The sequence below is a fragment of the Cherax quadricarinatus genome, chromosome 44 (assembly GCF_038502225.1).
Source record: "Cherax quadricarinatus isolate ZL_2023a chromosome 44, ASM3850222v1, whole genome shotgun sequence".
NCBI lineage: Eukaryota > Metazoa > Arthropoda > Malacostraca > Decapoda > Parastacidae > Cherax > Cherax quadricarinatus.
Window position 1 is genome coordinate 2,824,217 of NC_091335.1, and position 13,135 is coordinate 2,837,351.

At 40.0% G+C, this 13,135-nt stretch overlaps 1 protein-coding gene across 3 annotated transcripts in view; it reads left to right on the forward strand.

Moving 5' to 3' along the window:
- LOC128697386 (protein mono-ADP-ribosyltransferase PARP12) overlaps nucleotides 1-13,135 on the forward strand; it is a 69,644-nt gene that overhangs the window by 18,161 nt on the left and 38,348 nt on the right. For all 3 annotated transcript variants that reach the window (XM_070093959.1, XM_070093957.1, XM_070093958.1), the window contains 2 exons: nucleotides 381-430; nucleotides 2,511-4,981. In XM_070093959.1, coding sequence (XP_069950060.1) covers nucleotides 381-430; nucleotides 2,511-4,981 — 2,521 coding nt within the window. The remainder of the gene's footprint in view (nucleotides 1-380; nucleotides 431-2,510; nucleotides 4,982-13,135) is intronic.

Sequence of the window (13,135 nt, forward strand, 5' to 3'; positions counted from 1 at the left end):
ATTGTTGGAATATGATAGGCAAAAATAGTAGAGGAAGTAGAGGAAGTAGAGGAAGAGGGGAGTGCCAAGGAGATGGGAAGAATAGGAGAGATAGGTATCTTTATCTACCTTTACCTTTGATGAGTTGCAAGAGTTTTTCTACTCCCAGAGCCAGGCTCATCTGGTGCTTGCCTGGTCGACCAGGCTGTTGCTGTTGTTGGTCCACTGACCACCAGCAGCAACACACATATACATACATATTTGTTTTTTAAAACTGCCAGTTACAATATATTGGAATAGGAAAACTAGAATATACGTACTCCCTTATATGCCCTAATGTGATTGACCTGTATCTAGCTTATTTTTTTTATTTTTCTAACTACTCTTTTTTTATTTTTCAGTGTTGCCACAGGCAGAAGCAGTCCAGAGACTAACCAACCAGAATGTTCAGGTATGTCATTATGATCAATTTTATATATTTCAGTTATACTTTAATGTAAATTTTCATTTATTTTGTTTACACTCGCTGAACATCTACCAAGGTAGGGTGACCCAGAAAGGCAACACATTCATTCAATTTGAGTAAATTGTAAATGAAAAGATGCAGAAATGCAATTCTAAGACTGATAGAAGGGGTGGTGATATTGCAGTTTTATAAATGTGGTGTAGGCATGTGCCTCTGGCAAGACAGTGATGGAGTGAATGATGGTGAAAGTGTTTCTTCTTTTTCAGGTCATCCTGCCTTGGGGGAAAATGGCCAGTGTGTTAATAAAAAATAATAGGGAAGGGGCACTGATAAACTTACCTTTTTCTGATAAATGAAACACTTGTGCAACATTTAGTTATCATTATTCTGGAAATGTTTTGCCAGTCCATCAGTCTTGATGTCTTCAGTCCATCAGTCTTGATGGATTGAACACATCAGCTCCAGGCGTGGACAATTTTTCTCCAAATCTCAGTGAGTGACACAAAATGGGAAAAGACATGCCCCCTGGTGCAAGTGATGCCCCTGGGGCAGACACTCTCTGTAAAGGTAGCTATGATCTGTTAATCATTCTGACATCTGGATACGAAGATTGAATATGTATGACAAACAACAGCTCAGCTTCATGTGTCCATTACTAAGCAAGATTGCAAATTGATCATAGATCAGATAAATATGGTACTATGGCATCACAAGACCATTTCTCTCCTTACAAGAGTTTCTGCTTGATTGTACACAAGACCACTTCTCTCCTTACGAGAATTTCTGCTTGATTGTACACTTGTGTGTTTGTCTGAGGGAACTGCTGTTTCCCCAGACCATTAAAATTTTGAGATAATTTGCCTCAAACTTGATAATATAGTTAGGAACATTATTCCCTACAGCCCTCATTTAAAACTCAAGGAAACAGTAATCTTTGATTGTGTTCGGTAGCAAATACTAGCACCCAACGTCTGTAAACTATATGTCAATAGAACATCCTTTGAAGGAAGGGTGCAGAGGCTGGGTAATTTATGACGAACAGGGAGGTGCAAAGACTGGGCACTTGTGCCATCTTGTGTTGAAACTTAGAAACATTTCGTGACCGGTTTCGAGTACATTTTCCACGTCATGCACTGACAATCTCCAGGAAGATTAGAAGAAGAGATAACTAACTTTCCTCTGCGCACTAATGCCAGACATCCTTCCTGCCATGAAGTATTATGGACTAATTTGAGTAATAGCCATCAGGCGACGCCCAGCAGACCACGAAGTGAGGCTTCCAGCAGCATCTTACCTCTTGAATCAAGTCAATGATTTCAGCATTATTAAGTGGATATGCTACAAACACTCCTGGTAAGTCTTTATCAGGCCTCTCATTTCACCATTTAGCTGCAGCAGAAAGGTTTAAGGGCTGTTTTGATAAGACATACCAAATCAATGCAGTGATCAGCAGGCAATTGCCCACAACCAGGTAATATCTGCATGTGTCAGACATGAAACAGTGGCATATGTAATCTTTAGGCATGTACTAATCCTACGTACATACCTTTCCCACAGCCCTGGTGGGTACTTAGATGGACAGTTACGAAGACAGTGGTTCTGAGCTGTCAGCATCAAAAGATGAGTGCAGTCTCTTTGTGGTTACTTGTGTTATCAATTTTTATGTAGTCATCTCATCTTGCCCAAAATCCCACACACCAGGCTGAGGGACTGATTACCTCATACTCCTCTTCATCTTCCACTTTTCTTCACATTGGACTGAAAAAGCCACTGACTGGCAAAACATTTCTAAAATAATGATACCCAAATGTTACAAAAGTGTCTCATTTATCAGTGTTTTTTTCTGCTGGATAATTCTTATCTCTTGCACTCTTACTATTGAATGAAAAAATTAGGTCAAATTTTCTCCAAGTTCACATATTTATTTTTCACACTGAATGCTTATCTCTTTTTATTACTATACTATACTGTATGTATATTGGAAACCTGATAAAATTATTTTATAATGTTTCTATACAGTTTTTAATACAAATATAAATAAAATTCTTTTCAACTTTTTTTTTAGAACAAAAGAGGAAGCCAGTCCATGATGAACTTAAGTTGTGAAGGTAATCAACAGTTCAATAGAAGCAGTAACCAGCGGCAATCACATCGAGGATTTAGTAGAAGAGGAGGAAGAGGAAATTATTTTGGTTGTCAAAATGAATTGCCACAGCAGCAGAGACAAGGCAATCATGGTCCTGGGCAACCCTTGGAAAGAAATAGATATAATCATAGTCCAAGTCCGTCCTATTGTCCACCACTGAATGAAAGACCTCCACATTATCAGCCACACTCTTGGAACTCAGAAAATTCACATTACAGAACTCATAAACGTGCAGACTATCACCCACAAGCTCATATCTCAGGAAACTTCCACCCTGCTACTCAAAATTGGGGTAAAAATAAAAGCTCTTCAGATTATCAGAACTCAGAAGGCCAAAATTATCAAACATCCCAATATGGCCCCCCTCCTTGGCATGAAAGTAAGACAGGGCAACATTGTAACCCAAGTCCTCCACCTTCATATGAAGAATCAGTAGGAGAGAATTATAATAGAAAAACCCCATCTGCTCCACCTCTAATGGATATTTATGAGGACAATGATTCATTCCAACAACAAAGAAAAGAATATGGTCCCAAGAAGAATCAAGATTTGCAAGATGATTCTCAAAAGATGGGTCATATCTCAGTGTTATCACCTGCAGAATTGGTAAAAATATTGTCCCACTTTAATGGACAATGGAGTACAGTGGAAACCCTCAGTAAGCAAGTGCAGAGAAGCGTAGATGAGATTATGAGAGTTGTCAAGTCTCATAAGGACATATTTTCATACATGGGTGTTGAGGATGGCATAGCAGTTGAGCTTGTTCCCAAAATAAGATTGTGTTCAGAATACTTTACTGCAAATGGTTGCCTTGCTCTTAAATCTTGCAGTGATATTCACATGTGCAAGTTCTTTGTAATAGGATTTTGTGAGGCTGGTGTGAAGTGCCGGTATGGACATAAGTGGGATACTGATCACAACAGTGCCATTCTCTCAAAACTATATTTAGACGTGATTAACAAATCAGATTTATATCATCTTATGAGGAAGGTATGCAAAGGAAATGTTTCACTACAAATATGTGAGTATTATAATAGAAAGAGGGGCTGTATGAAGAATGAAGGATGCAGTCGTTTACACATTTGTAAAGAATATTTAATTAATGGTGGAAAATGCTTATTTCAAAATTGCTCATTCAATCATGACGTCTTCAATGGCCATTGTAAAAGACTTTTAAAACGTTATGGCATTTCCACCAATGAGAGCCAACGTGACATTCTGTTGAACATCTTGTCATCTATTCGCAAAGAAAATGATGATCAGCTTTCGTCTGTGTCATCTGGAAATTTAAAAATGAGAAGAAAAAAGAAAGCCACAAATTCTGATGAGAATGGCAGTGGAAGTGAAACCTCTTGTGATGAAGACTCTTCAGACAGTAGCAGTGATAGTGATTCACAATACAGTAATGTCACACACAAAAGAAAGGGCAAGGAAACCAGTAGGAAAGTAGAAACTAATATTAAAAGGGAAAAAGAGCACACAAAGATGACTGTTCAATCCACTGATGTTTATGGTGATGTGGAAGTTCCAGCAATATGTATTTATGCAATAAATGACAAGTGTCTTAATACTAACAAAGGCTGCAAGTATCTCCATGCAAAAAGTAATTTTCATTGGCAATTTCAAAAAGCAAATAAGTGGTACAACTTCCGAATATTTCATTCTAAAGCCCTAGAAACTGCTTACCGGGATGCCTCCAAAGATAAATTCCAAATGCCTACTATTGATACAAACATATCTCAGTCCTGTGCTAAAGAGATTTTGAACATTTTGGGTACCAAGTCATGGATAGCTGATTTCAAGGACATGTCTATTGAAGATTCATCTGGAACACAACTTAAAATTCGGCGGGTCTCAACTAGATCTGCAGGAGAGTCAAAGAGCCCAAATTCTACTGTATATGATTGGTTCTTTCTTGATGAACAAGGCAAATGGATCTGCTATGGTGAAGTTGATAGTCTGGGTAAACAGGAACTTGCCTGTAGCACTACAAGTGACAGTATTGAAAAGCAATATTTGTCAGATCCCTCCTCATCAATGCTGATAAGTAATATCAAGTTCACCTATAAGCTAAACTTTGCACAGATGACGCAAACTAACATGAAAACAAACAAAGTAAGGGAAATTCGCCGACGTCCATCACAGATACATTCTCGGAAGAAGACATTGCCCGACAAATCACAAAATTGTCTTCCCTCTCACTGGATTCCAATGTCTGCCAATCAAACCCATATTCTTGTAGCACTTAATCCTAATAGTCCTGAATATCAGAAAGTTACAAGCCGATTAAGACTTACACTTCCCACAGTCAAAGTACAGAAACTTCAAAGACTACAGAATCCATATTTATGGCTACAGTTAGAAAATAAAAAGGCAGACTTGTCTCGAAGGTAAGTCTTGTGATTGTTTATATTTTATATTAATTCCATCAAGGAAGGGAAGGGGATGCTTGATGTTGAATGTTATTGGTCCAGGCAACTAGAGCTACATATGTGCTGCTGTGATAATCTATATAACTGTATTCAATTCAAGTTTATTCTCTATAATGGTTACAATGTGGGGTTTACAGGTTTTGGGTATTTTGTGGTTTACATGTTATAAAATACTAATTACAGAGGGAGCCACTAGGACACCTAGCATGGCTAGGCATTTCCAGCAGACTTAGATTAATTCTTAACATTAAATCCTTACAGATTATGGTATTAAGGCTAAGTTACTACATCATAATTTGTGAGTTTAGCAATGTGAATGTTTTTGTTTTGGCACAATACAAGGTGTCTATATTTGAATATCATAGGCAAACTTATGACTAGTTAGGATTTATTATTTTAAGATTAAGATTAGTAATTTCTGGGTTTATAGTCAGTGGGTGAGTGAGTGTAATTTTGAACCACCAGGTGGTTATCATGTAGTTAGTTGTCAGGGTGGATCAGGGATATAAGATGTTTTCTAACTGTAGTTTTGAAAGTGATGAATGTGTCTGCAGTTCTAGAGTTTTCAGGTAGGGTGTTAGAGATTTTAGGTCCTTTGAAATACAGTACATTGAATTTTTGTAAAGGTTTAGTCGAGCACGGGGAATGTCATAGAGATGTTTGTGTCTGGTGTTATGCCTGTGGATCCTGTCACAACTATCAAGAAAGCATTTTAGGTCAAGGTTAATATTGGAATTTAAGGTCCTGTAGATATAGATTGCACAGTAGTAAGTGTGGATGTTCTGAACAGGGAGTAAGTTTAGATCTATGAAGAGTGGGGGGGGGGGTGTTGCCAGGGATGGGATTTAGTGATTATTCTTACTGCGGCTTTTTGTTGGGTTATTATTGGCTTTAGTGTGTTGCTGCAGTTGAACCCCAAGCACAGATAGCATAGGTGAGGTATGGATATATAAGTGAATGGTATAGTGTGATAAGGGCAGTTTGCAATACGTAGTATCGTATCTTGGAGAGGATCCCCACCGTTTTGGATACTTTTTTTGTTATGTGTTGGATATGGGTGCTGAAATTTAGGTTGTTGTCGAGGTATAGGCCAAGGAATTTGCCCTCATTATGTCTGGCAATTAGAGTGTTGTCGATCTTAATGTTAAGTTGCGCAACACCTGCTCTGCTACCAAACATAATATAGTAGGTTTTGCCAGTGTTAAGTGTAAGTTTATTGGCTGTCATCCAAGTCGATATTTTGAGCAGCTCCTCATTAACAATGGTGTTGAGGGTGGCAAGATTAGGGTGGGAGATGACATAAGTTGTGTCATCAGCAAAGAGAATGGGTTTCAGGTGTTGGGATATGTTTGGAAGATCATTGATGTAAATGAGGAAGAGCAGGGGTCCAAGGACACTTCCCTGTGGAACTCCAGTATCAAGTGGCCGTATTGATGAGGCTGTGTCTTTAACCCTTTGACTGTTTCAGGCCCCTTTCTGAAACTGTCATTCTATGTTGCTCAATTTTTGAAAAAAAAAAATGTTTTTTCTTAGGAAATGATAGAGAATCTTTTCCCGATGGTAATGACACCAAAAGTTCGAAATTTGGTCGAAAACTCATGGAATTATGCTCCCGCGAATTTAACGGTCTCGGCGACATATACGTATCGGCGATTTCGCCGACTTTGAGCCCTATTTTCAGCCAATTCCATTGTTCCAGTTGACCAAACTCATAGCTATTTCTTTAGAACTCCATTTTATCTATCAGCTGAGTACAAGAAACCTCCCATTTACTAATTTGGACTACCCAATATGGTGGTCAGAAATTGGCAATTTGGCCAATTTCATGCAAACTAAAAAAGATGCCAATTTCAAAATAGGGTCCAGAATAAACAAGGTAGACATTCGTGGCACTAAAATAACATATGCTCTGTTCATTAGTCACATCTCTAGGCCCCTCTTATATTATTATTGCTTTCTATTTTGATTTTTTATTCATACAAAAAAAATACAAAATTTACTGTTATGCATTATTGTAAAAATGGTATAAATAATATCAGTGCACTAGTGAAAGAATATTAGACTCCCCAGTTGACGTGTATTGGACGTGTGGTGTGATTTATTTACTCCTGAACATTGGTAAAAATCGAACATTTCCGCTACTTTGAGCTCTGTTTCAAGGTCGTTTTCATCGTCAATTTAATGAAAATCATCTCTATTTCTGTAATATGTTTTCCATTTTATCACCTAAGACCATGAAAACGCGAATACAATGATAAATACTATACAAAAATATACCTCAAAGTCGGCATTTTATTCCAAAAAAACGATCAGAGTTTTTTTTTTCTCATTACGCAATGTGTGCTGCAGGATTTTTTTTATGTGGTGCACACTGACCACACAGACCCATTCTCTCACATGTGGGCCTACCAGCTTTCTCCTGCTTGATTTGAAGCCACTAGAATTATTGAGTATATATACGTCAGAAACATTGGCTCGTAAGACGTATTTATACGTCGAAAACAGTCAAAGGGTTAATGGTGACATACTGATACCTATTAGAAAGGTAGGATTTAAAATATGCAAGCGCATAGCGTCTTATACCATAGTGCTCAAGTTTGTGGAGTAGGATGTCGTGGTCTACTGTGTCAAACGCTTTTCTTAGGTCAATAAAAATTCCTAGCAGATATTCCTTATTTTCCAATGCTGTGTAAAGCAGGTCTAGCATTTTTATAATTGCATCATTAGTGCTTTTATTTTTCCTGAATCCAAATTGGCAGGGGTTGAGTATGTTTTGTGACATTATAAATGAATATAGTCTCCTGTGCACGAGTTTCTCGAATATTTTGGATAGCAATGATAAGTTTGATATTGGCCTATAGTTGTTTATGTATTGGTGTAACCCTTGCTGTCTTGAGTAGATTGTTTTTTAGATTTTGCCACCGAAGTGGCTAGTTTATTGTGCACCTCATATCCATCCTGTGGACGGTAGCGCAAGAGCATATGGATACACAAAAGGCCTAGGAACTAGGCCCCAAAGGGTTAACAGGAATACATATGGATTTATATCTACATATCTATAGTTCACTTATCTGTTACAAGCAAATTTAGGAAATTTGCTTAGTATATCTGGTATCTTATTTTCATTAATAAGATATCTTGACATGTATTACAACCTAGGATTTCAAATGGCCTGTTATCCCAGGTGTAATGGGAGCAAATAAACACAGTAGAAAAAGTTTAGACTTATATTATCCTTCACCAATTATAACAGCAATATGTACACTATGTACAGTGATAAATATAGTGCACTCCACGGTAAGCAAGGCAGAAATAGAAGCCACAAGATAGCAGACCGTGCTTCAACCAGCTCTAGAGTGGGAATGACAAGGGCAGACAGGAGAGCGGTATCCACATAACCTCTGCGATTGTCAATCCCACCTTCTTATTGGCTAGAACCTGGTCACTAGTTGAACGATGGGGCCCCATCATCAACTCTTAGCAACCTGGTTCGCTGGTTGGGGGAGATAGCCTGTAAATGAGGGTGTGTCCATGCGCCGAATAAAGGTTACGTACTCTTTGCATGCCACACCCCCACCCCCGAGAAGGCTCAGGATTAGGCTGCCACCTCCCAGTGGTAACCGTGCCGCCATGGCACCAAATAATGGGACCGCCTATCCTCTCCACCATCCAACTCTTAGATAGAGCTCAGCTTTCCTAGTGCCTGAAAGCCAAACCCTAAACTCAGAGTGAGACAGCAGTCAGATAAGCCAACATAGGTCCAAGATACAAGCGGACGGTAGCCCGTATCCCCTCACTAAAAAAAAACCCCCACATCAGGGGATAAAAAAAAAGAGCTTGAAAGGGGGGTTACCACAAATACATCCTAACCTAAATAAAATATTAAACTAGACTCTTGACAAAGAGTCTGCCAACACATTTTCTTTGCCGGCAATGTAACGAATTTTGAGGTTATAGGGCTGCAGCCTGAGCGTCCAACGCATAAGCCTTGTGTTGTGATTCTTCATGGCTTGGAGATAGACTAACGGGTTGTGATCACTGTAGACTGTGACCACCTGCGATGTCTGGCCCACATAAACATCGAAATGCTCCAAAGCCATTACCAGCGCGAGGGCTTCTTTTTCAATGGTAGAGTAAGCTCTCTGATGTGGCTGGAACTTAGCTGAAAAGTATGCTACAGGCTGCAACTCCTTGTTCCCGATTTGTAATAGTACCGCCCCAACCCCAGACTCACAAGCATCAACCTGTAATGAAAAAGGCTTGGAGAAGTCTGGAGACAAGAGAATGGGTGCAGAGCACAATAATCTTTTTGCTTTATTAAAAGCAGTGTTACAATCTGACGTCCAATTAAAGGGAACTTTATGACTGGTAAGAGAGGTAAGAGGGGCTACAATATCTGAGAAATTCTTACAGAATCTTCTGTAAAATCCTATCATGCCTAGGAAACGTTGAAGAGATTTCCTATCATGAGGAACTGGATATTCTTTAATCGAAAGAACTTTAGCAAGTTTAGGTGCAACTTTACCACTACCTACTTCATGGCCTAGAAAAGTGATAGTGGCCTGGCCAAAGGAAGATTTAGATAAATTAACTGTTAATTGGGAATTCTTAAAGGTCTCAAACAGAGCTTTAAGTCTAAGTAGGTGTTGATCCCAAGTATCAGACACCACAACAATATCATCTAGGTATGCTGCCGTGCCTTCAAGTCCTTTAATAGCCTGATGGACGAGTTTCTGGAATGAAGAGGGGGAATTTTTCATTCCGAAGGGGGTAACTGTATACTGATAATGACCTCCTGGAATCACGAAGGCAGAGATTTCCTTCGCCTTATCTGTCAAAGGTACCTGATAGTAACCTTTAAGGAGATCTAATTTGGACACAAAAGTAGCCTTACCCACAAAGTCAATTACGTCATCCAGACGAGGAAGAGGGTAAGCATCTGTAATTGTGACCTCGTTCACTTTACGGTAGTCTGTGCACATACGAAACCCTCCATCAGCCTTTTTTACTAGGATGCACGGTGAAGCCCATGGACTAGATGACTCCTCCACTAAACCATGTTCTAACAAGAAGTCTACTTCCTGCTGAAGTAGCCTTTGCTTTTCAGGATTAGCTCTGTAGGGGGAGAGTTTAATTGGTTTAGATTTTCCCACATCTACATCATGGTAACCTAACGTACATTTTTTCGGCACATCCGAAAAAATATTAGGATATGACTGTAGAAGCTCAGTTAAATTGGTTGCTTGTATTTCAGATAATCCAGCCATTAAAGGGCTAGGATCCTTGAGGAGGACAGAATTTGAAAGTTTAGTATTAATTTCAGAGATAGAGTGCAAAGAGTCAGAGTCGTCCTCAGAGGTAGAGGACAGAGTCATTACTGGGACTTTATCTGGTGTATGAAAGGCCTTGATTTGATTAATGTGGTAAGTTTTTGTTTTTGAGGTCTTACCAATGGGGGCTACCACATAATTTAAATCAGATAATCTACTTACTATCTGCATAGGTCCCGTAAATCTAGCTTTCAAGGTGTGGCCAGGTATAGGTTCCTGCACCAACACCTTGTCTCCTGGATGGAAGGAGCGGAATTGTGCACTTTTGTCATACCTCTGTTTCATCTTACTTTGAGCTATCTTTAGGTTAGCCGTGGCTAACTCACGTGCCACCTGCAACCTTGAAGACGGGTTGTAGAGTGCTGAGCTTACGTCTTCTCCCATCCATCCTTCTTTGAGCACCCGAAGCGGACCTCGTACATTGTGCCCAAAGATCAGCTCAAACGGACTATACCCTGTAGACTCTTGCACCGTCTCTCGTACTGAGAATAGCAACAACGGTAGAGATTCATCCCAATCTGTCGGAAAGTGCATGCAAAAACTTCTCATCATTGTTTTTAATGTTTGGTGGAATCTTTCCAAGGCGCCTTGGGACTGAGGGTGATAGGCAGTGGATAAGTTGTGAATTATCCCTAACCTAGTTAATACTTCCCTAAATGCTTTGGCAGTGAAGTTAGTACCTTGATCACTTTGTATAGTTTTAGGAATGCCAAAACAAGAAATGAATTTTGTTAAAGCTTTGAGAATAGCTTTAGTATTGATACTACGCATTGGGATCGCTTCAGGATATCTGGTTACTTTATCCATAATTGTAAATAAATACTGATTTCCAGACTTTGACTTAGGTAGTGGACCTACACAATCTATAATTAAATCTGCAAAAGGTTCTCCATCAGCAGGTATGGGTTGGAGAGGTGCAGGTTTAATGGAATGTCCAGGTTTCCCAACTTGCTGACATTCTCGGCAACACCTAATATGATTCTTCACATCTTTCTTTAATTTTGGCCAATAAAATTCTTTTGTGATTCTATACAAGGTTTTTGTAATTCCTAAGTGACCTCCTGATGACGTATTATGAGCTATATTTAATATCTGAGGTCTATACTTGGTTGGAACCACTACCCTGTCGTATAATTGCCGGCCCTCTTTCTCCTTACCAGTCTCAGTGCAAACCAAATAATCATTTTTAACTTCATACTTGACTGGATGACCCCAAGAGGATTTACCCATGGCTGCCTCAAAAGCGAATTTTAAAGAAGGGTCCTTTCGTTGTTCCTCCCGGAAGGACAGTCCCTCGGGCATGGAAACAGAGACATCTGGTAATCCTGCAACCTGGGAATAAGAAGGCTTGATCGGGGTCTGTTCACTTGATTTACGAGACTCCGGCCGGTGTGTCTCATAAAACAACGTGGCTATTCCGAGATCGGAGTCGTCCAAGGATAGGTCAACATTCTCCCCAGACAACCCTTGGGAAGTTGCCCGAGTTATGGCCAACACCGGAGAAGCATTAATCATTATAGGTTCAGGACACGAAGTAACAGTAGTAATGTTATTACCCAGTAATAACATGGCATTTTTCATGGGAAATCCTTTTGAGATACCTACAGTCAAGTACCCAGTGTAATATTTGCACTGTACATAAATTTTATGCAAAGGAACAGAATATATAGTTCCTCCATAGGCTTCCAATAAAACTGAGGAATTCAAGGAAGTATTCTCTGAAAGGGGTAATATTCCTTCTCTGACAAGTGAGCAATATGCTCCAGTATCTCTAAAGGTATTTACTTTAGTTGGTTCTGAGTTTTCCTGAAGGGAAATAAGACTTTCGCAATAATAAGGGGCCATACCTTTTTCTACTTCTCTAGGGGACATGTTACTAGGGATATTAGAGATTTTCCCGATGGGTTGAGGTTTTTGGGGGCAGTTGGAACTGATATGACCTACTTTATTACACCTGAAGCAGACGACAGGCTTGCCCTTTACTCCCTGATGACGTTGCAAGTGGTGTAGTTCTGGCTGGTGCCTCTCTGGATATTGTTGTCGAGATGCTCCATAAGTAGTTTGCCTCTCCGCAGGGGGACCATATGTTGAGAAGCGTGGCTCACCAGGTGACTTGGTTGGATGTCGTAGACGCTCTCCCTCCGGCTGGCACTTCATTCTCCAATGTTGTCGATCTCTGCTCACGCCAGACTGTTGAAAAGAGAGACAGGACCGCTCGGACAAGGAGCGGTTCGTTTCGAAGGTATCAGCCAACCTGGCCGCCTCCAATGCAGTGGTTAAGTCACGATCCTGCAGAAAGACACGAACCTCTGGTCCCACAGACTCCAGCAGGTTATCAATCAGAATAAGCTGCACCAGCTCCTCAAAGTTAGAGACACCACTCGCTTTATACCAGCTGGTAAAAGCTTTGGTTTGCTGTCTCACAAAGTCCACCAGGGATTGACCAAGCTGCCGCCTGTTCAATTTGAAGGTCTTACGATATTTAGCTGGGATACATGTATATGCTCCCAACACTGTGGTCTTCACTACTTGATAATCAGAGAATTCAGCGTCAGTTAATACCGACGTAAATTCCTGTGCCTTACCCAATAATGCTGTATGAACCAACGCTGCCCAGTGCTGTTCCGGCCACCTCAAGGCTCGAGCCTGATTTTCGAAGCTTTCGAAAAATTGCTCTGGTTCGGCCTCATTGAAGCGGGGAACAAGCTGTACTGCTTTTTGTAAACTGAAATCGTTTACAGAATGCGAAAACTGCCTCCTCTCTCTTTCCCTATCAAATTCT